The 22,926-nt window shown below is 45.2% G+C and overlaps 1 protein-coding gene across 1 annotated transcript in view; it reads right to left on the bottom strand.

Annotated features, from left to right (window-relative positions):
• ARFGEF3 (ARFGEF family member 3) overlaps window positions 1–22,926 on the bottom strand; it is a 505,700-nt gene that overhangs the window by 33,522 nt on the left and 449,252 nt on the right. The window contains exons 29-32 of the mRNA XM_078649342.1: window positions 17,010–17,186; window positions 15,632–15,746; window positions 6,493–6,595; window positions 4,942–5,073 (exon numbers count right to left, since the gene is read on the bottom strand). Coding sequence (XP_078505468.1) covers window positions 4,942–5,073; window positions 6,493–6,595; window positions 15,632–15,746; window positions 17,010–17,186 — 527 coding nt within the window. The remainder of the gene's footprint in view (window positions 1–4,941; window positions 5,074–6,492; window positions 6,596–15,631; window positions 15,747–17,009; window positions 17,187–22,926) is intronic.

The raw sequence follows: 22,926 nt of genomic DNA, 5'->3' as shown, positions 1-22,926 counted from the left end.
ACAACGTCTATGGTTGCCAGCCGGTAACCATCCATCCATTCAATGTTCATTAGATTTCTGAGGAAATCCCCCGTATCTTTTATGTATGATGGTAAGGTGGGCACTATGGGGGCTAAAAAATAATCAACATAAGTAGCGACATTCTCATACAGAGACCCACAACTGGAGATGATTGGTCTCCCGGGGGGTTTGTTCAATGTCTTATGGACTTTCGGGAGAAAGTACAATGTTGTACTTTCTCCCGAAAGTCCATAAGACATTGAACAAACCCCCCAGGAGATGGATGGTTACCGGCTGGCAACCTTAGACGTTGTATCTCTTTACACCTCTATAGATCACGAACTGGGGCTGACAGCAGTAAAGTACTTCTTGAAACAAAAACCTCTAGATCAATTAAAACACTGTGACCCAAATCTGTGGGACAGCAATGGGAGTTTCCTTCTCTCCAAGCTACGCCAACCTAGTGATGGGATGGTGGGAGAAACTGGTGGCTTGGAGAGAAGGAAACAACCAATTCACAGCCAGAGTAATCCTCTGGCTGCGATTTATTGATGACCTATTTTTAATATGGAATGGACCGAATGATGAATTTCTGAAATATATGGAAATCCTGAACAATAACGAAATAGGATTGAAATTCACTCACAATATAAGTTCAAGTGAAGTGGTATTTTTGGACACAAAGGTCTATATTCATAATGGTCAACTTGAGACGACTGTCCACAGAAAAACTACAGCTACTAATAGCATGTTACATGGACGAAGTTTTCATCCTGAGGTGTTAAAAAAGAATATTCCTTATGGAGAATTTATAAGGATGAAGAGGAATTGTTCCAACCAAATTGAAATGAACAAGAAATTCAAAGAAACAGCTAATAGATTCAGCAACAGGGGATACAAAAAATGTGATATAGATCGAGGTGAACAAAGAGCAAGAAAAAAGAATCGGATTGAAACATTGATACCGCAAGAAGAAATAACAACTGGAAAAAACATGAAGGAGCCAATCAGAATGATATTGACCTACTCAAAAGAAAGTCAGAAAATACGGAAAGTACTACAAAAATATTGGCATGTCTTACAAAAAGACCCGGACATAGGAAAAGAACTTGGCCAGTTTCCTAAAATGACATTTAGAAAAGCACCGTCCTTACAGGACAAACTGGTCAACAGCCACTTTGAAGAAAAGAAAAAGACTAAGAATTGGTTGGATGGGAAACGACATGGCTTTACCAAATGCATGCAATGCAAGGCATGCCAAGTTGGACGAAACCTATCGAAAATAAAGGATCCGAAAGGAAAATTCTTTATGGTAGAAAGTACTATCACGTGTAAAACAACACATGTGGTGTACTTACTGCAATGTTTTTGTGGAAAGAGGTACATCGGAAGCACCATCTGTCCCCTACACAAAAGGATATTGGAACATATCCGAGCCATTGAGAACAGGGACTTAAATTATGCTATGGCCAAGCACATGCTAACCCATGCAAAGGAGAAAAAAACATGGAAGGACATGACATACTGTGGACTAGCAACTGTGCCTATAAAAGAAAGAGGTGGAAATAGACTGATGACCTTACGTAGATTAGAGTCAAGAATGATAATTCGATTTAAAACAAAAATCCCTGGAGGATTAAATGGCGACGAGGAATTTTATGTGCACCTTTGATGACCCTTAACACCCGAATAGACATTTTGGTTGGGAACAAGACACATACAGGTCTAATATGTAGATAGTATAAACATCTTTAAACGAGGGCACTTAGTCCCTATATAATATTAACACTGCGCAATACGTACTAACGTAAAGCACATTGAATTTTGAAATTGTGATGTATTAATTTCATCTCAAAACTTGCAATTACATCAAAACTGCAGGTGTTAATCAAATTTGAATGTTTCTCACTTAGAGATCACATATTCATGAGCAGAATAAGCGCAATGCAATTATGTAAGGATTTATACGTATACACATTGACCTAAACCAGCTTCTTGCACGTTACCTTGTTTTTTTGCCGTAAACATGAAACAATTGATGACATTGTAAATGTAACTTTCAGAACCATAATGCATCATAACAATGCTAGTATGAGTATCCTGGTAAAGAAAATATGCTTAAATGACTGATGTAACTACCAGCACCATAATGCATCCTAATAATGCAAGCATGATTATCTGGTATAAATGTGGAAATTAACAAGGGACAAATGTTTGTAACCGTGAGCAAGATCGAAAGATTGAAACGCGTTGGTTAATAATAAACCTGCTTTAGAAAATCATCCTGGTGGAGTGCGAGTATAATTCAAGTTGGTGAACAAAAAATATATATATTTATATACACACACACACATATTTACACATATTTATTCTTCCCTGCTATTCTATCCCTCACCCCCCCAAATATTAGGTAGAAAATATCACTAATTTGATGACCAGTTTGTAAAAATGTCTTATTGTCTGCATAGACTTTTATTAAATAAATTATATTTTCTGTATCCCCTGTTGCAAGGAGTCACATTGTACCCTCTATACAGATAGAAGCTCACACTCCCTTGTACTGCGGTATTACAACGTGTGTAATTTATTATTCCGTTATTTGTTTAGACATGTGAGAGTTCCAATTTTAGGGCTAAGAAGCAATATCATGTAGACTTTTCTCTACTGCTCATCCAGCTTTAATTAAATATGATTTCGCATTCTTTCTGATACCATTATAAAATAGTTTAGACAATTTTTGATTCACTTTTTAAAAAAGAATCCATTTTTTAGTGCCACTTTATTGTCCAATAGTACATCAATGCAGAACATTTTGTTGCAAATATACTGGTCTGTCCATATATTATTGAGTCCCATTCCAAAGTGTATACCTTGATTTCACCTTAGCCTTGTTCATAGCTTCATTTAAAATGTCTTCCAAAACATGCCTTTCCACAAAGTTTTGTAACATTTCTTGCAGCTCTTTTAATGCTTGAGGGTCACATAACTTTATTATAATCCAGGAGAATAAAACCATTAATCATGCTTTGTGTCCCAATGACAAACTATGGTGAGCTGTCATTCTAGAATAGACATCTGTGTGTCACTGGGCAGCCTGCACTGACATTTCTACATTTAAGAAGTGGGTTTCTTCAGAACAATGTGTTTCTGTGATTATAATTCTTTCATGTTGGGTATTCAATTTAGCACAAAACTCTGAACTCTTCCTCCGGTCTTGTCCAAACACCCAAAATATTCTCATAGAAATACACACGTCTTTATATTTCAAATTCTTACATGAATGTATAAATGTCTGATTTGGATTACATTAGAAGCAAAAGCAGTTCCTGATATTTGGAGGGAATATTCTCTACTATATGGAAAGGAATACGCAATAGGAGTAACAAAAACATTTCAATAACTACATTGATGTTATTCCTATTAAAGGCCGTACAAACATGCCTATGTCCTTACTGTATGAAATATGGGTGTACAAACTAAAATAATTCAATGTTAATAAAAAAGAAACCATCATCCAATGGATTCCATTCTGTTTAATGAAAAAAGTGAGCCATGCCATGGATTTATGTCGGTGTATTGTCAATAGCTATTCTATGAATTAATTTATGTCAGCTCAACTGGATGGCAAAGGAGGAAAATATTGATCTTTATGCACCTTTGGTGTCTGCCATAAGACCTAAATCATAAGATTCTCTTGATAGATAAATGTTTTAAGCATTGTTAGAAAGAAAACCCTTTTCTTGAACCGTATCTAATTCAAGTTATATTCCTGCATTCCGCAATGTGGTCTTTTTCCAAATTTAAGTAGAAGACAGATATTGTTTGGAAGATTATGAAACGAAATTTGAGTTTATGATGTTGAAGGCTCCACACACTCATCTCCCATTTTAATGGTAAGCAATTTGTTTTGTTTCCTACAGACCTCTCAACATTTGATATTAACAAATAAATACCCTCTATTATTTTTTTATTAGCCCCATCCATGCCTGAAGTGGACATAATTCCTGGGGAGAAGAGAAGAAACTGTGACAAGAAAATATACTATGATGAGCTCAAATCTAGCCAACACAGGGCAGGAGACTAAAGTTGCCCAGATAGTTATGAAAGCCCCCTTAAAACAAATAATTTTAATGCTGCAGTACTTCATATTCAAGTTGAGTCAAGAGAAGAGTGTTTGTAGGCTACTATGCCAACATGTCACCATTGGTGTTCAGTGCTGGATCTATCAAAAATAGTGAATAGAACTTTAATGGGGACAATAGAGAAATTATCTCAACATATCTCATAAAAGAGTAGTCAAATTTAACATCTCTACATTTGTTCTTTTACTTCTGAATGCATCGAGACTCCCTATGCTCAAAAGAGTACACAGAGGAATTGCACCAACTGTAGAACACCACTAATGTTACTGAAAAAACTAGTTACACAATGCTTCTGTATACTAGAGAAAAGTAGATGGTTTTCAGGTTTCTTTACTTAAGGGCATTATCTACATCATCACTTTCTGCCATACAATGCAGTAATTTTCAGGAGCCAATGGAGAAGTTGCACCAGTTCATCAAGAGGGCTATATCTGATTGAATAATTAAGACAACTCTAGACCCAAGTAACATTGAGACTGCAAGCCAAAAGTCCTGGATGCCAATTTCACAAAATGCCGAATGGGAGGCAAATTTGATAATACTTAAGTTAGCATTGATTTACATGCTGATTGCTTAAGATGTCTTAACAATTAGATGAGCCTGTACGACATAAAACTGTGCTTTGCAAATACCCTAGAATAGCAACAGTTGACACTAATTTGACATTTGGTGGCCATGTTACGCTATTATTTATTTTTCAGTATTTAGTGGGAGAAAGCATTCAGTCTTCAAGCATTGGTCAGCAGGCACTAAGTACACAAAGCCATTTGATGAAGCTAAGTCATTGGAAAATAGTTACCTGCTGTGCCATGGCACGGATTCTCCAGTACTCTGCCTCGGCATTGGGGCACAGGGAAGGAGCGGCCACTTTCACTTCACAGGCATCTCCGGAAAAGCTCTCAGAGCCACTGTGGAAATACCCTAATAGGTTCTATGGACAAAGAAAACATCTGCTACATCATCGACTGAAAACTGGAAACACACATTACGTATTTCATTATGTTACAGGAAAATGCCACCTCACTGGAAAATTTGACTGAATCAAAGAACCTGCAAGTTACTTTCAGTTACATGACAGACATACTGGAGACCACAGTACAAGACTTGGTCCAATCCCTCTTCATGCTGCAAAGAAACTTCCCTGTTAAGAGTTAATAAAGGCTCAATGCATCAGCACACAAGGAATAGGACGTGTTGAGAGTTTTGGCCACCACAAGCGTGGAAGGGTATGCTCAGATGTGAGTCCCTTGCTCACTGCACCATCAGGATTCAAGCAAGCCGGGCCGAAGACGGCTGTAATGCCAGAAACCGGTCCCCGGAAGCTTGTTTCCTTTCCAGTAAAGAATTGGCTTGGTAGTTTGGTCTGCCCTGTTTCCATGATGCACTGGGCCAGGGACAGACTAATTTGCATATAGCCAGGTTCTGAACTGGGATGGTGCAGTGACCTAAAAAACGGTGATGGATCAAGCCCTGATCTGTTGACTGGGTAGGAGTGTTCTGATCAACTCAGATACTCTGTCCATCACCACCCCCTTTTTGAATCGTTTTGGCCACCACAAGCGTGGAAGGGTATGCTCAGATGTGAGTCCCTTGCTCACTGCACCATCAGGATTCAAGCAAGCCGGGCCGAAGACGGCTGTAATGCCAGAAACCGGTCCCCGGAAGCTTGTTTCCTTTCCAGTAAAGAATTGGCTTGGTAGTTTGGTCTGCCCTGTTCCCATGATGCACTGGGCCAGGGACAGACTAATTTGCATATAGCCAGGTTCTGAACTGGGATGGTGCAGTGAGCTAAAAAACGGTGATGGATCAAGCCCTGATCTGTTGACTGGGTAGGAGTGTTCTGATCAACTCAGATACTCTGTCCATCACCACCCCCTTTTTGAATCGTTTTGGCCACCACAAGCGTGTAAGGGTATGCTCAGATGTGAGTCCCTTGCTCACTGCACCATCAGGATTCAAGCAAGCCGGGCCGAAGACGGCTGTAATGCCAGAAACCGGTCCCTGGAAGCTTGTTTCCTTTCTAGTAAAGAATTGGCTTGGTAGTTTGGTCTGCCCTGTTCCCATGATGCACTGGGCCAGGGACAGACTAATTTGCATATAGCCAGGTTCTGAACTGGGATGGTGCAGTGAGCTAAAAAACGGTGATGGATCAAGCCCTGATCTGTTGACTGGGTAGGAGTGTTCTGATCAACTCAGATACTCTGTCCATCACCACCCCCTTTTTGAATCGAGAGTTTTAACTTATGCAAAGAGGCAGAGAGTTTCTCTGAACAGTCTCTAAATTGTTTACAAGATATAGATGTGAAGCAGCAAAGAGAATCGGTGTATATTCATGAATGGTTGCTCATACCTTCACTGGTTCAAGGGTAGCTGAAAAGGCATCTTGTAAGGCACAGCATGCAAGACGCCACATTTCTTCGGTAAAAACTGGCCCAGATGTTAGGAGAACATACCTGAAAAAAGAACAGGGAACAAACCTTCACTCTTTGTAGACATGGGTTTTCCAAGGCACTCTCAATAAGCAGCTCAGTACTTTGGCATATGAAGTTTAAGTGATCTGGAGACAACCGTACCTAAAACAATCACCCAGAATATGAAGTATTCTGCAGGGGTTGGGGCGCTAGAGGGCGCGCACACAGAATGGCCGCCTAGCAAGGAGGCTCCTGTACCCTGGAGCACAAATCCTACATCTATCCTACCTTACTGGAAACCTACCGACCCAAAATCCTGCTTGACTGATCGAGGGTGCGATTCCCCGGACTCGATACGAGTTTGGGGCGAATCCGAACGGCTGTGCCTTCGTGCTGGGCAGCGGCAGTTCCACCGGCGATGACGCCGGAACTACGTGGGAAAGTGAGCTCGGCGGCAGGAACTAAGCGAGGCCGGGGATGACCGCGAGGCGGTAGGCCTCACCACCGGACGGGAGCACCCGAGCCTCTGTCCCCCCTGTGTGCGCTCTCGCCTGGTGACGAGAACTGGATCGTGCACTTGCCTACTGCCTGGGAAGGCGGCTGCCGCGACTTCTGTGCCCATGATCTGACCGGAGCTGCTGTGAACGGTGCTCCCCCACGGCCGGGAGGCTGCTTGGTGGAATCAGCGGGGGGCACTGGCGAAACACATCTGGGGATTCCTGTCACTTGCCTTGACTGGTAAGCACCCCCGAGAACCATGCTAAGGTGCTGCTAACGGCGTGGACCGTGATTGCCTGCACGATCTCTGCACCGCCACTGGAGGCTCCTACTCCTACCGCCATCTTCGCGGGAAGCCAGACAGACATTGGCGTTGCGCGTGACTGGCGCATTTGAAAAGGTGGTGGGCCTGAGTGCTGGCCTCGCACCGTGCAGCCATTGTGCCGCCCTATGCTGCTGTGGATTTTGCTCCCACCGGCCCAGGCACTAATGGTGGGTCCTCGCTGACTTCGGCAAGCCGCTGGACGCTGGCGACATTCCTTGTTTTGCTCGCGGCTTGTGGGGCGAGGAGTCTGGCACGCCCGACTACGATATTACCTGATACTTTAAGCGTTGGTGGACCGCGTCTGCTGTGATAGCTCCTGTCTTGAGTCGATGAGTCCGGGGTAAGGCATATTACCGAGGTTTGCGCCCTTCCTACTACCCCTCGAGGAACATAGCGCTGACCACGGAGCCGCAATGGTTAGGCAAGACCACCGCCAACCGAAACTATCCCTTGAGGACGCGAAGAGGGGGCAGAAGGCGACTGTTGAGAAGCCCAATGTGGGTGGGTCGGGTGCGGCTGGCGGTGCCCCCCCTCCTGACAACCAAGATCTACAACAGATCCTGCAAGAGATGCGACAAGGCTTCGCCACGGTAGTGGACAAGGTGAACAGGATGTCCTCCATTATGGACGCCCTTGTCCACAAAGTTGATCAGCACGAAGAGAGAATTGTGGCTGCTGAACAAGGCATCTCGGATGGCGATGAAACCACGGCCTCCCACACCACTCAATTGGCCAGGATGGACAACCTACTGCGGGTCATTGCGGCCAACAATGAGGATTTGGAGGCCCGCAGTAGACGCAATAACATTCGCGTCACGAGTGTGCCGGAGTCCACAAACACGGGCAGAATGGAACTCTACATTGAAAAAATGCTCCTAGCGTCAATTGGTGAGGATGCGTTCTCCCCACAGTTCATTATTGAGCGAGCACACAGATCCCTTGGACCGATGCCTAAACCTGGAGCACCGCCGAGACCCATAATAGCTCGCTTGCTGAACTACCGAGACCGCGACACAGCCCTGAGAGCGGCGCGTGCGAAACAGACTCTAGCCTACAACGGTGTGAACTTCTCCATTTACCCTGACTTCACTCCCATGGTCCAAGAGGAGCGACGTAAGTTTCTTGCAGTAAAGAAAAAGCTACGGGAAGCACAGATAGACTATGCCTTACTCTATCCGGCGAGGCTCCGAATTACGCACCAAGGGAGGCAACGCTTCTTCACTAACCCGCAGAAGGTAGAGGACTACTTGAAACAACTTAAAAAGGCGCAGAGAGGGCCACGCGCACAGGGTGATGCGAAGGGAGACGGAGTGCCAGAATCGGATGGAGACGCCTAAGCCAGTGTGGACGTAACGATCATCGGTCAGCGGGAAGCGACCTTGCACTGCTGAGATGCTACATCCTATGTACTATGTGCAAATACTGGAACTAAGACGAGGGACGGGAACTACTTCCAGTGGTAATGTACTCCAGGGTCCACTAACCCCCACCTTGGCCTCACTCGAGGGCGTAACACACTAAGAGGCTAGTAGGGGGAGTTGTGGTTGTGTGACCTTTGATGCTGTTCCCCCTGAGGATATACCCCATACTTCTGTTTGGACTTTTTGAGGCTTGTTTAGTTTGGGAAAGAGTAAAAAGGGTGTGGATACAAAGAACCCTCCCAGCGAGTTGGGGCAGCTGAGGAGACCTGGGGGGTGGGATGGGGAGGGTATGAGTGGCTGCTGGCATGATTGGGATGCAGGGAGGGCCTGATGTGTGGAGCAGGATGTTGCATATCCCATCTGAATAGTAATGTCTTACATCGACTACTTCATGGCGTATTGCAATGTTACAGAATGTTATTTAAGCTATGGCAGGAACGGGAATTGCTACACAACTAAGTTGTATGTCGTGGAATGTCAGGGGGCTTAATAATGCCAGGAAATGCCGTGACGTTATTGCATATTTGGACCGTCACCAGGTTCAGGTTGCTATGTTACAAGAGACGCACATATCACCACAGACTCGCCCTACTTTCGCAAGTAAATGGGCCACTACACGTTCTTTCTCATCTTACTCCTCATACGCAAGGGGGGTGGCTATCCTAATTAAACGCAACTTCCCCTTCCAGGTGTTAGGGGGGGCCTCGGATGCCGAAGGGCGCTTTGCTATTGTATGGGGACGTCTTGGCCGTGGCACTTTTACGCTGGTGAACTGCTACGCCCCTAACGTGGATCAGCCCGAATTCTTCACCGCACTTTGGGGCAAGATCCTCGATGTAGGTTCCCAACATATCATCTGGGGGGGGTGACTTTAATGTGGCGCTAGTTCCCCGACTGGATAGAGCTGATGGTGTGGCACTCTACAAGCCCAGGTCGAGGACAGAACTTACAGGTGTGATTGAGGAGGGAGAATTGGTGGATAGCTGGAGACACCTATACCCAACCCAGCATGGAGGCACATATTTAACATCACTGACTAGTACATGGGCACGACTGGACTATCTGTTATTGTCTAAGGATTTGAGTATTGGTTTGACCAGGGCTGACATTTACCTAGGACATATTCCGATCATAGTCTGGTTTTGATACGCCTGCAGGTACCAGGCTGGGACAAACCCCCGGCCGCGCTGGCGGTTGCAACCTGCGGCGTTGCTAGATATGGTGTTCCGCGAGGAACTGCGCGATGAGATCGCTGCATTTTTCCCGCGCAACAAGGGGTCAGTAGACTCGGTTGACTCCATCTGGGAAGCCTTCAAGGTCACGGTTAGGGGATACTGTATATCGAAAAGCTTTGGAGTGTTGCGTGATATACAACGCACAATCCGTGCCCTGGATAGAGACCCAAAGAGCCTAGAAGCTAGGATGGTACTGGATGACGTAACTGACATACATGCAGAAGTATGAAGAGGAAGCGGCTAGGGGAGCAAAATTTAAAGGAAAACATTGGCAAGCGAGGAAATATTGTGAGGGAGATAGACCTGGTAGGGCACTGGCAGTACTAACTGGTCCTTCTAATTCACCCAATTTGATACTCGAAATTATAGATGACCAGGCTCAAAATGTTCGTGACATGGATGGTATACTATCTGTGTTCTTGTCACATTATCGCACGCTATACACCACTGCCACAACCGAAGACGTGCCATACGATGATTTCCTTGGAGAGGTGGCCCTCTGTTGGTTGGGGGATGCTGACAGGTCCTTTCTTGCTGCTCCCTTTGAACTCAACGAAATTAAGGAAGCCATCATGTCCCTCCAAAATGGTAAGGCCCCTGGCCTAGACGGGCTACCAGTAGAATTTTACAAGGAATACATTGATATAGTGGCTCCTGTCCTTCGAGAGATCTTTGAAGAGTCTCTGGCCGACGGAATCCTCCCCCGCTCAATGCGAGAAGTCGTTATCACATCGATCCTTAAGCCAGGTAAGAACCCTAACAATTGTGATTCTTACCGCCCACTGTCTCTCTTGAACTGCGACGTCAAAATATTGGCTAAGGTACTGGCCACCAGGCTTTCCCTATTGATGACTCGAATCATACTTCCAGACCAATCGGGTTTTGTCCCTGGCTGGTCCACCTCCCATAACTTGTGTACGTTGTTTTCCCTGATTAGAACGATACACCCAGATCTCCCAGTCGCAGCGGTATTTTTGGATGCCACTAAAGCATTCGACTCGGTCGAATGGCCGTACCTATTTACGGTCCTGACACGTATGGGATTCCCTACTTTATTTATCTCTTGGATTCGGCTACTATATACGCAACCCACGGCGAGAGTACTGATCAATGGCTGCCTCTCCCCCTCGGTTGCGATCACCAGAGGCACCAGACAGGGATGCCCGCTGTCCCCTCTCCTCTTTGCGATTGCTGTAGAACCTCTGGCTTGTAGGTTGCGACAGTTGCATCGGGAAAGTGCATTTCGCTGCCTTCAACGTCATATTGACGTGTCATTGTATGGTGACGACATGACACTTTACCTCAAGGACCCGGCGCAGAATCTTAACCCCTTGTTGAGAGAATTTGTCATTTTTGGCAGGCTATCCGGGGTATGCATTAACTGGGCCAAATCACAATTCTACCCCATCACGGATGCAGTCACCGACTTTCCATTGGACTTTCCTTTGGAATGGTGCCGAACAGACTTGCGCTACTTGGGAATTCAAGTCACACGCGATAAGGATGAAACACTGCGACTCAATTATGGAGTTGCGATCACAAAACTCACTGCATCAGTTGATCGCTAGATTTCTCTTCCCTTGTCTATGGCGGGGAGGGCATCACTTATTAAAATGGTGGCTCGTTTTCTATACCTTTTTCTTAATATTCCCTACTACCCGGGCGCTTTTTTCTTTAAAACATTACGGATGGAGCTGAGTAGGCTGTTTTGGGGCGTCAAGCACCCACGGCTTCGCTGGTCGATACTGATTCAGCCATATGATCAGGGAGGCTTCGATATACCTGATTTCGAGGCCTACTACGTCTGTGCGCAGGCACACTATGCGTACCATTGGATGCGCCCCATGCCTTTTATGCCTCAACTAGCAGTCGAGGACTGGATTGCGGACCCCCTACCGCTGAGTGGGCTCATTCACTGTTCAACGACGGCCATAGAAACGCCGTTTACTACGGTCACATGCACTGTTGACGCTTGGCGTCGACTGACTAAGATGTTGGGCTGCACTATGCCAAACTCTCCTCGACTCCCATTAACATTCCACCCTGCGTTGGAACTCCTCCAAGAGCGCGGCTTTCAGGCACTCTGCCAACGCTTGCAGATCACCTGCTGGGGTGATCTTTTTACTAACGGCCAGTTCAATGCTGTGGACTTGTTTTTCAAGACCCATAACCCCACTCCTCTTGAGTCATTCTATTACCTACGGCTGCGTCCAGGGATGAGACAGATTCTGCCTGACTTTCCTAATGAACCCGCGGTCCTGCCCCCCTTGCATTTCATGTTGTGCTCACAAGACGGCTTGCACTTGGTGTCGGGCATGTACCGACATGCTCGGACATCTCGAGTAGAACAGGGTAGCTCGGCCCGGTCACACTGGGCTTCCGACCTGGGGATAGAGATTACGGATGACCAGTGGTCCTACTGCAGCGGTCTCACAGCTCGTATTTCAGCTAGCTGTAGGCTCAGGATGATACATTTTAAGTTCCTTCAGCGCCTAAATTATACACCGGTCAAGAAACATAAGTTACGCTTATCCAATGATGACAGGTGTGAACGCTGTCGCGCAGAGCATGCTGGATTCCTGCATTTGTCCTGGGAATGCCCCTCAATCCAAGCTTATTGGCCGCAGGTACATGTTGCCCTTGAATCAATTAAAGAAACACCAGTATTTTGGGGGTCAAGGGGACAATATTTACCGACCTCGCCTAGTCAAAAACCCCTACTGAGAACGTGAATAACAAGAAATAGACTAGGAGGTCTTTATTAAATGAAGGAAAACGACCACAAAAAAGTTGACCAACACTTCTATCACAACTAACGGTGAGGGTCCATCAGTGATGAAAGAGTCCTATCAGCCCACCCATTCGGCGGAACCTCGTCATCTAGGACCTTTCCAGCAGGTGTACATCTGGCCAAGTTCAGTTGTATTTACTTGTTGCCAACAGTTCCCATGCTGAAAGAAGATGAGTCCTCACTGCGAGTGGTACTGATAGGGTGCAGTGCTCAAGAAAAAAATATATGTGCATAATTAAAATGGCGATCAGGGTAGAAAAAATTATTTAATGGTATCTCCCTGGACGCCAGGTTAAAACAGATGTGGCAACAGTGTGAAAATATCACTGTCAAGAAAGCATCTATAAATAGGCCAACATGTTTCTGCCTTTCATGTATCGTTTTACAGGCATTCGTCAGGGCCAAGCTGTGAAAATAGGCTACTGCAACATCTAATTAAATTATCATTATAGAAAAATTTAAAGAACACAAAACAAACTATAAAGCATGGTATGGGATGGTAAGTCTTAGTCGTGTGGCTCAGTCAGCCACCTTACCGTCTCCGATCTGGCCACCATGCAAAATACAATCCTTTCCCAACTCTGTGTGGGAGTCAAGCCTCACCTCACCCGGCAAAGGCTCGGATAGAGAGGCCCCGCTCTGTCCGTCGGTACCTCAGTGTGGGTTCCAGAACCGAAGGGGAGGCCTCCCCTTCGGTTCTGGAACCCACACCGAGGTACCGACGGTAAGGTGGCTGACTGAGCCACACGACTAAGACTTACCATCCCATACCATGCTTTATAGTTTGTTTTGTGTTCTTTAAATTTTTCTATAATGATAATTTAATTAGATGTTGCAGTAGCCTATTTTCACAGCTTGGCCCTGACGAATGCCTGTAAAACGATACATGAAAGGCAGAAACATGTTGGCCTATTTATAGATGCTTTCTTGACAGTGATATTTTCACACTGTTGCCACATCTGTTTTAACCTGGCGTCCAGGGAGATACCATTAAATAATTTTTTCTACCCTGATCGCCATTTTAATTATGCACATATATTTTTTTCTTGAGCACTGCACCCTATCAGTACCACTCGCAGTGAGAACTCATCTTCTTTCAGCATGGGAACTGTTGGCAACAAGTAAATACAACTGAACTTGGCCAGATGTACACCTGCTGGAAAGGTCCTAGATGACGAGGTTCCACCGAATGGGTGGGCTGATAGGACTCTTTCATCACTGATGGACCCTCACCGTTAGTTGTGATAGAAGTGTTGGTCAACTTTTTTGTGGTCGTTTTCCTTCATTTAATAAAGACCTCCTAGTCTATTTCTTGTTATTCACGCCCTTGAATCAATGACTAAAACACCAATGGACCCTGACCCTCTATTAATGTTACTGGGGTACACACCGCACATCCCTAAGTCCTGTAGAAAATTCTTAGATATTGCTCTCCTCCTTGCTAAGCGCCGCGTGGCGTGTCGCTGGGGACGTGGCAGGGCACCGAAGTTCAAGGACTGGCTAGATGATCTAACCTACTGCCAGGAGCAGTTCACTATATTTACTGAGACACTTCCGATCTCTAGTAGGCCTAGGGATGTTTGGGGCCCTCTGACCACATATTTACTTACCCAAGCACATGGGGATGAGGACGCCTCTGGGAGGGATATGCGAAGTGGAGGTGAAACACCTGTAACCGAAGCCCTGCCCATGTCATGATACTAGCTATGGATGGGGTTTATTGTTGTACATTTTTCGTGTGTGTGATTGCATAGCTGGGTATCTTGTGCCACGTGTCAACTATCATTGCTAATTTGCATGAAATATTGATTACTGAATACTGTGATTATCTGGCTCGAACCGCACTACGATCCTAATGTGTTGTTAAAGTCCTCTGGCACTCACCCCTATCGAACATACATTGCGCCTACTCAGGCGCCTGTCCCTGCCTTGGTCCTACTAATGTGCTGCCACGATTTATTTGTATGATGTGATGTAAACATTGCTGTAACGCTCCACGCTGCTCACCTCTGTTTTCTTGTTTTGCAAAAAACTATAAATAAAGTAAAAAAAAAAAAAAGTATTCTGCAGGGGTTGAATTCGTGTTTTAAAATCCAGTGTCTCAATTACTAAACGCTCAGTCAAGCCAATAACCATGATGCACTGAAATCCAATTTTCATATCACAATTCCTTTCAAGCCAGCAACAACAAAACATTCTGACCTCCTCTGTCTTCATCAGACTTGTTACCCTTCCAACACCCCTTTCCTTTCACCCGTGATGACCTGACCCTGCCCAGTCAAGTAAGGTGGAAACCAATGGAGAACACTTCTACATCGGATAATCCAGCAAACAATACATACTAGAACAGGGACAGATATGGAGTAATGGAGCAAAAGGGAGAGATAGACTTACTTTTCCAATAAGTAATGCACAAGATTTTCAGTGAAGCAGTTTTGTGGCATAAACATTGATAATATTAGAACTGCCCCATCCACATAAGGATGAACAGAGGGCTTTTAGATACTTAGAATGACATTTATGGGGTACCTACTAACTACAAGTATTGAATTTAAATCAGTCTTGGAGTATGTGTGCTCAAAAAAAGAAAAGAACATAAAATATTTTTTTGTTGAAAGTAACTATACTTTTAGTTTTACTTAAGAATACCAAAATGTTGTGATTACAAATAAGGATCCAATTCCTGTGTGCACTTAAAAAAGATACATGACCTTTGAATAAACTCCTGTGTTTGCTAAAATGACTCTTCACAAAGAACTTCTTCACAGATGGATTGAAGGCGGAACATGTCATGAATGCTTCCCTCACCTTATACAGGAACAGCCGACCCTGGAGATGCTTTCTGTTGGCTCGGCCACACACGCTACCAACAAGTTGAAGAGGTCCTTCAGCATTGTGTTGATCATGTTCTCATAGCCAATGTCTAGTACAGGGATACATAAACCAAAGGAGTACTTAAGGGTACAAGGCAAAATAATGCTTATCAATGTTATTAAAGCTTTTAGTGGGTATAGAATGCTGTGGTATTGCCAACAGCGGTCACTGGCATAATTTGAAAGTGACTGCTGTACCTCATTTACAACACTGCTAAGTTGGTTCAAACTTACAGTTGATGGGAGTAACCTCAACAGGTGTCAACATTAGAATCTTCTACCTATCCAACTTCAGTCTGGACCCACAGGTTTGATAAACCTAGAATTGAGCCCTCTACCAAAGAATGTCACCTTCTTTCAAAAATACGGCCTCTGGCACATCTTAATTGAAAAGGTGTTAGTAGGGATACGACCACAAAGCATATTGGGCGGTTAATGTTTTTTTTGTTTTTAAATGAGCAAAGGAGTTTTAGACGCAGACAAACTCAAAGCAGCTTGGAAGCCAACTCGATGCAAGTCAAAAGTTAAAATAGAGTCTTATAATAATGTTGTGATTACCAACAAATATGTAGAAAGAGCTGTGGGATACAGCACATGCTCTAAAATATGTAAAGGTTAACAAGTTCTTCTATATTGGAGAATGACACTGCCAATTGGCCATCCAAGATCGGTAAAATCAAAAGTCATTTAGTACCCTTGGGGCACAATGCACCCTCATACAGGACTTGTACTTGGTAGATTATATTATTTATCGCCGTATATTATTTTGGTTTAAAAGTGGACAAATAGAAATCTGTTGATACTATACAAAATACATTGAAAATGTGATATGCAACAGACTTCAAACAAAAAAATTGTAAAAGCATGAGATTATATCTCAATTCCGGGTATTAGGGAGTCTCAGTGACATACTCTTGTTCCCTTCTCATGCGCCTCACTCTCACTGTCCCACAACTCTCTTCTTCAGATTGTTCCCTAGTTTTACAGTAGTCTTTCACACTATGTCTCCTACATCTGAGGGCTTACCACTTCGCTGCCTCCCATCAACATTCAGGTTCCAGATCTTTATAGCAACTTTTCTCATTTACTTCTCGTGAAATCTCTTCAATTTTTTTCAGTTCCTCGTCTTGGTTTAAGCTTCTTTAATAGTTTTCCTGTTGAGTAATTAAGTTCTCCTCTCTCTCAATCTACAACTCCATTTCCACTGTAAAGCTTGATTCCTCTATCTACCCATACAAAGTCTCTCACGTGACTTTTTAATAGCTGTTGTAAATGTATGTATTAAGCAATTAGATCTTCTCAGAGTTTATTACCCGAGTGGATGAAGCTTTGCACATGTTCCACAACTAGCTCGCAGGACAGACCAATGGCATGTTTGAAGTTAGCAGAGGCGATGTCCCAGTAGGAGTGCTCGCCATGACTCCGACGAAGCCAAAGAGACATCACAGGCAGCAGAAGGTGGACAACCGCGTAGATGGCAAACCCAGGCCCTGAAAGAGAAACACAGCCAAGTTAGGAACAAGGATATTGTCAACACACAAATGACTGCGAAGGTGGTACTGTAAATGGCATTATGTGAAAACACTTTAAGCAAAATCAAAGACATACAATATTCACTTAACCGCAAATCCAAAATGAAGTAAAGCAGAATAATGAGATATAATAATGAAGAAAAAACAAAGAACATTGAGTCCTCATACATTTAAGAAATGTAAAAAAACAATGTAGCATAAATAAAAAGGAGTTAGAATTGAGCCAGATTAGGGTTACAAAAGGGTTAGGATTAAGATAGGAGATGTTGTAGGGGAAAAGGGTTAACATTATGGATGGGGTTTAGGTAGGGGCTAGAGGAAGGGTTTGCATTTGCATTACGTAAAGTGAAAGTGTTCAAGGATAAGGGATAGGGAAAGGTTTACGTTTGGTGATATATTTAGATTTTGGCATTTTAGATTATAGATTCTTCATTATGTTTACCGTAATGTAAAATTAAATATTTGTAGTGCTGGTTTATGGTGTAATAGTGTAGAATTTAGGACGATCTTTAGTACAGAATGATGCATTTTTTCATAGATCCATATATATACGAAGGTCATTCATATCCACTGGGAACTCAAAATTCCACCAAAGTATGCAATTCTTAAAGATTTAACTATTGCACAAGTATGAATTTTATTACATAGAAAGGAATGTTTGTATAAGTATGAGGACATCTTGAGAAAAACCTTCTAATTCTGGGGCTTGGGTGTGTTCATATGTACTTTTATTGGCATTTTAGGTTACTGCAATCCTTACAAGATCATGGGAGTGAGCATATTTAATCTAATAGCAGGCCCAGATTCATTTACAAAAGACTATTCTTTCGATGTAGATTTCCCTACCATACATGGTTGTTAATCTTGTGAGCTTTTGTGGCGCTGGAAGTCTGAAGAAAGAAAAATCTCAAGCCATCCCAATTAAACAACCAAAGGCATACATTAACACGTTGCTTACCTTCTGTAATGCATTATCTCGTACATACACTACCTAGCTGCAGATTCCTTACCTTAGAATTATCCCCAGGCATCACACTGGATTCGGAAAATTTTCGTGAGCACTACCCCTGCGCGCCAGCAGGTGGAGTAGTTCAGATACGCGTGGCTTCGTCCATGCCGGAAGTGACATGTGCGGTGCCTATATAGGTGCCACCCCAGCACGCTGACATCAGTTTCTTTTCATGACTTTCCACATGCGGGGAACGCAGCTTCGAATAACACTGACAACTGGTGTGGAAGACTAGAACCCTGATGGGGAACAGACCCAACCATAGAAATGCATTCGCGGGGAGAATGGGTGGGTTGGAAAGGAATATGTGGCTAGATATAATCTCTACCAGATAAGGCGTTACCAAAGGTAAGTAACTTGTTCATCTGATAGACTTAGAAATAGATTCCTTAACTTAGAATAGATACCCAAGCAATACCTCCCCGGAGGTGGGTCTGCAAAACAATTTTACATTAAAAAGTCTTGGAGGACCGAACGGGTAAAGTGCCCATCCCTACGGACCTGACTGTCCAGGCAGTAGTGCTTAGTGAACGTGTGCAGGGAAGCCCACGTTGCAGCATGGCAGATGTCCAGGACCGGAACTCTGCATGCTAACCCAGTGGTCACAGCCTTAGCTCTGGTGAAATGAGCACACAAACCTTCTGGGGGTTGCTTCTTGTCAAATGCGAAGCAGATTTTAATGCAGAGCACGATCTATTGGGGGATGGTCCATATCTGAACGTTCTTCCCTTTCTTGTTTCGACATATTCCATGAAGAGTTGGTTGTCCACCCAGAACTCTTTTGTGCGGTTTAGGTAGAACAACAACGCATTTTTTAGGTCCAGTTGATGGAGTCGCTCCTCTTCCTTAAAGGGATGCGGCGGAGCATAAAAGGTAGGTAGGGTGATTGACTAGCCTACATGAAAGGGAGTGCCAGCTTCCGTCAGAAAGGAAGCTCTAGTGCGAAGAACCAGCTTGTCTGGAATGATGGTTAGGCTTGGATGACAAAGCCTGAAGTTCACTGACCCTCCAGGCAGATGTTATCACCACTAGGAAGGTCGTCTTGATGTTAAGGAGCTTGAGAGGATAGTTATAGAGTAGCTCAAAGGGAGCACATATCCCAAATGTAAGCACAAGATTGCGGTCCCACTGAGGCATGCTAAAGAGTGAAGGTGGAAACATATGTTCGAGGCCTTTCAGAAATCTATTTACCACAGGTGATTTGAATAGACATGGCTGATCTGGCAACCACAGACAAGCTGAGATGGAAGACAGATAACTCTTCAACATGCCCAATGCAGAGCTTAGCTAGGCTCGGGTAAGAATAAACAGAACTGGGGAAAGGGGTGCAGATAAGGGTTCAACCTCTTTGGCTGTAAACCACGCCACAAACGTTTTCTAAAGGCCAACACATATTGTGTTGGTGAAGGGATGCTGGGCTGCCAAGGTCACATTGCAGACTTGGGGCAGAAGGTTGAAAGCTGTCAACTGTCAAAGCTCAATCCCCACGCGAGAAGGAAGAGCATTGACAGGTTCAGATGGCAAACCCTCCCCTGCTTCTGCAACAGAAGATCCTCCCGAAGAGGCAGTCTGATCGGAGGACCTATGGCCATGCTCAACCTCTCGGGATACCAAACTCTCCAAGCCCAGTTCGCAGCTACAAGGACTTTGAAACTGTCGTTCCTGATTTTCTTGAGAACACTTGGCAGGAGTGGTATAGGCGGAAAGGCATACAGGAGGTCTGAGCTTCACGCAAGACAAAAAGTGCCTCCAAGCGAGAACAGCCTTGGAAACTCCAGCGCACAAAATCACTGGCATGGAGTTTTCTCGGCTGTGGGAATAAATTTAAACAAGGGTCTCCCGATGGCTTAAAGAGACCTTGCACCACCTCCAGATGGAGATACCACTCGTGATCTGCTAGGCATCTTTGGCAGCGTTTGGCCACCCTGGGCTAAGGTGTTGAGCCACCAGGTATATGCCCTGACATTCTAGCAACGTCCAGAGCCTTTTGACAAGCAATCCACGGCCCCACCCTGCCCTCTTTGTTACAGTATCACATGGGGGTGGTGCTATCCGTAAACACTTGAAATAGCCTTCACTTGATGGACAGTAGAAAGGCTTTCAATGCCAGTTGGATCACCCGGAGCTCCAGTAGGTTGATGTGGAGTCCGGATTCCATCAGAGACCAGAGTCCTCTGATCTTCACCTCTCCCAGATGGCCACCCTATCCCAGGAGCGATGCACCTGTTACCACTGTCGGATCCGGTTGGGGAAGGGAGCGGGGTCTGCTGCTGACCGGATCGCGATTTGTTAACCACCATTGCAGATCTTTTGCAGTTCCCGCCGAGATCTGAACCATGCCGGAGAGATTTTACAGCTGCTGCGCCCACTGGAACTTTAGGTCCCACTGCAGAATACGCATATGCAGGAGGCCATGAGATCCAGCAGAACAGGAGTACATCTCCCAGAAACCCAGGAAAGGGGCTATAACATTGGTATCATAGCCTGAATATCCTAGATTCCATGTCTGGGAGGATATGCCCGAAACTGCATTGTGTCCAGAGCAGAGATTGGAGAAGACTGACAACCCTGATCTCCGCAGATGAGCTGCAATCACCGCCATCACCTTGGCGGACACAAAGGGAGCATAGCAAACTGAAAGTGCTTGTGACCCTCAGTGAACCGCAAGTAGCGCCTGTGGGTAGGCAGGGCAGGAATGTGTCCTGCAAATCCAACGCCACCATCCAGTCTCACAGATCGATGGACCGATGCCTGGTGGAGATGTCCTATGCAGCTATACAGGAGTCTGGCCCCTTGGCCGTCACCTACCCAGCCGGTCATCTGACATTGTTTTTTCTTTGTCTCCACGTTTTTGTGTCTCTTTCCCCACCCTTTGATGGAACTATGACGACGCCCCCCTGGGCGGACCCCTAAACTGTTTTTACCTACCGCAGAGCCCGAGCAACCTTGGCCGATGCCCGGTGGAGCTGTCCTATACAGCTATAGAGGAGTCTGGCCCCTTGGCCGTCACCTACCCAGCCGGTCATCTGACATTGTTTTTTCTCGTCTCCCTGTTTGTGTCTCCTTCCCTCCCCCTCCTCCTCCCCTATGATTCTTTGATTCAAATTGATGTAACTATGTAACATGTAACTCACTGATTCAACTGATTTAACTATATATCCTGTAACTGGCTGATCCTCATGTAAAGCGCTCTGATACCGCTGGGTCTAGCCAGTGCTATATAAAACTTTGAAAATAAAATAAATAAATAAATAAATGAGCATTTTTAATTTCTCCTTTCTCAGGAAGAAATTGCGGGGCCCAGGTCAAGTATAGGATAAAGTCCTCCGTTCTTTGTGGGCACCAGAAAGTAGCAGGAATAATAACAACAGCCTACTTCTGATGTTGGCACCCTCCCTATCGCTCCCTTGGCCAAAAGAGCCATCACTTCCTGGAGGAGAAGGAGACCTGGTCCTCCGTCAGCCTGTCGTGAGTGGCATGGATGAAGGGGTAGCCACAAAAGGGGGGGGGAGTTGTTCCTTTGGACAATCTGACAAACTAAGCAGTCTGATGTTATTGACCTCAAGTGGTGCAAGTGATGGCATATCCTGCCGCCCACAGTTTGTTTCAGACTTTCTGAGGGGAAACTAAAGGGGCTTGGAGGCTGCATCTGGCAGGCAGGAGGAGGACTGGGCCGACCTCAGGCTGCCTGACCCACGGCGTCTGTGGGAACCGCACCGTCAGCAACAAACAAGCTTGGAAGCTTGTGGGCAATGGTAGCTGGAGGGAAAAATTAAGCTTGGACATCTCCTGAAAATCCAGGTGTTCTCAGCGAGGTGTGGTGCCGCAAGGCCACAGACGAACAAACCACTCTGCCCAGCGAATCGGTTGTGTACAGCCCATTTCTGATTGTGAACTTAGCTTTGTCAGTCCCATCTGCCATAGCTTGAGAGAATATGGACCAGGCTTCTTTCGGGACCATGGGCAGAACCTGTGCAACTAAATCCCAGAGTGCATAGGAGTATTGGCCCATAAGGAACATGGTGTTTACTGACCACAGTGCCAGGCTGTTGGTAGAAAACATTTTCTTGCCTAAATTGTCCAACCTCTTGGATTCTATATCCGGTGGGGTGGTAGGAAATGTGCCAGGGATTACATGGAAGGTGGAGGCTTGGACCACCGAGCTCTCTGGGGTAGGGTGTTGTATCAGGAAATTGGGGTCCCCTAGGGCAGGCAATGGCGGCGGGCAATTGCCCTGTTTACAGGAGCTCTTGTGCAGGGCTTGGACCAGGTCCCAAGCAGAACATCTGTAAGGGCTTCATTGAAAGGAAGAAGTAGTTCTGAGGGGGACAATCTCAGTTGAAGCACCTCTGTTTAGACGTTAGTCTTACCTGCCGCTGAGGGCAGGCTAAGGACCATGACCTCAGCAAAAGAGGCTCCCTCCTCCATAGCCACGGTAGGAGGAGAGACCATGCAAGTATCTGGAAAGATGTCCTGTCCACTGGCGTCCACCAAGTCCTCGACGAAGATCGATGACTCAGCGACCAATCCCGGGATCTTCCTTTCAAACAGGATTGAGACTGTTGCGGTGTCGCACATTGAGCGACTAGGAGCTTGAGGGACCTCTCCCTCAAGGCCTTTCGGTGCACGGCGACGCACTCATGGCACCAAATGCAAACAAGATGCGGGTCTGTCACTGACATCTATCAG

This window comes from Lissotriton helveticus, chromosome 6 (assembly GCF_964261635.1).
Source record: "Lissotriton helveticus chromosome 6, aLisHel1.1, whole genome shotgun sequence".
Classification (NCBI taxonomy): domain Eukaryota; kingdom Metazoa; phylum Chordata; class Amphibia; order Caudata; family Salamandridae; genus Lissotriton; species Lissotriton helveticus.
The sequence above is the reverse complement of the archived record's forward strand: the minus strand, read 5'-3'. Positions and strand labels throughout refer to the sequence as shown.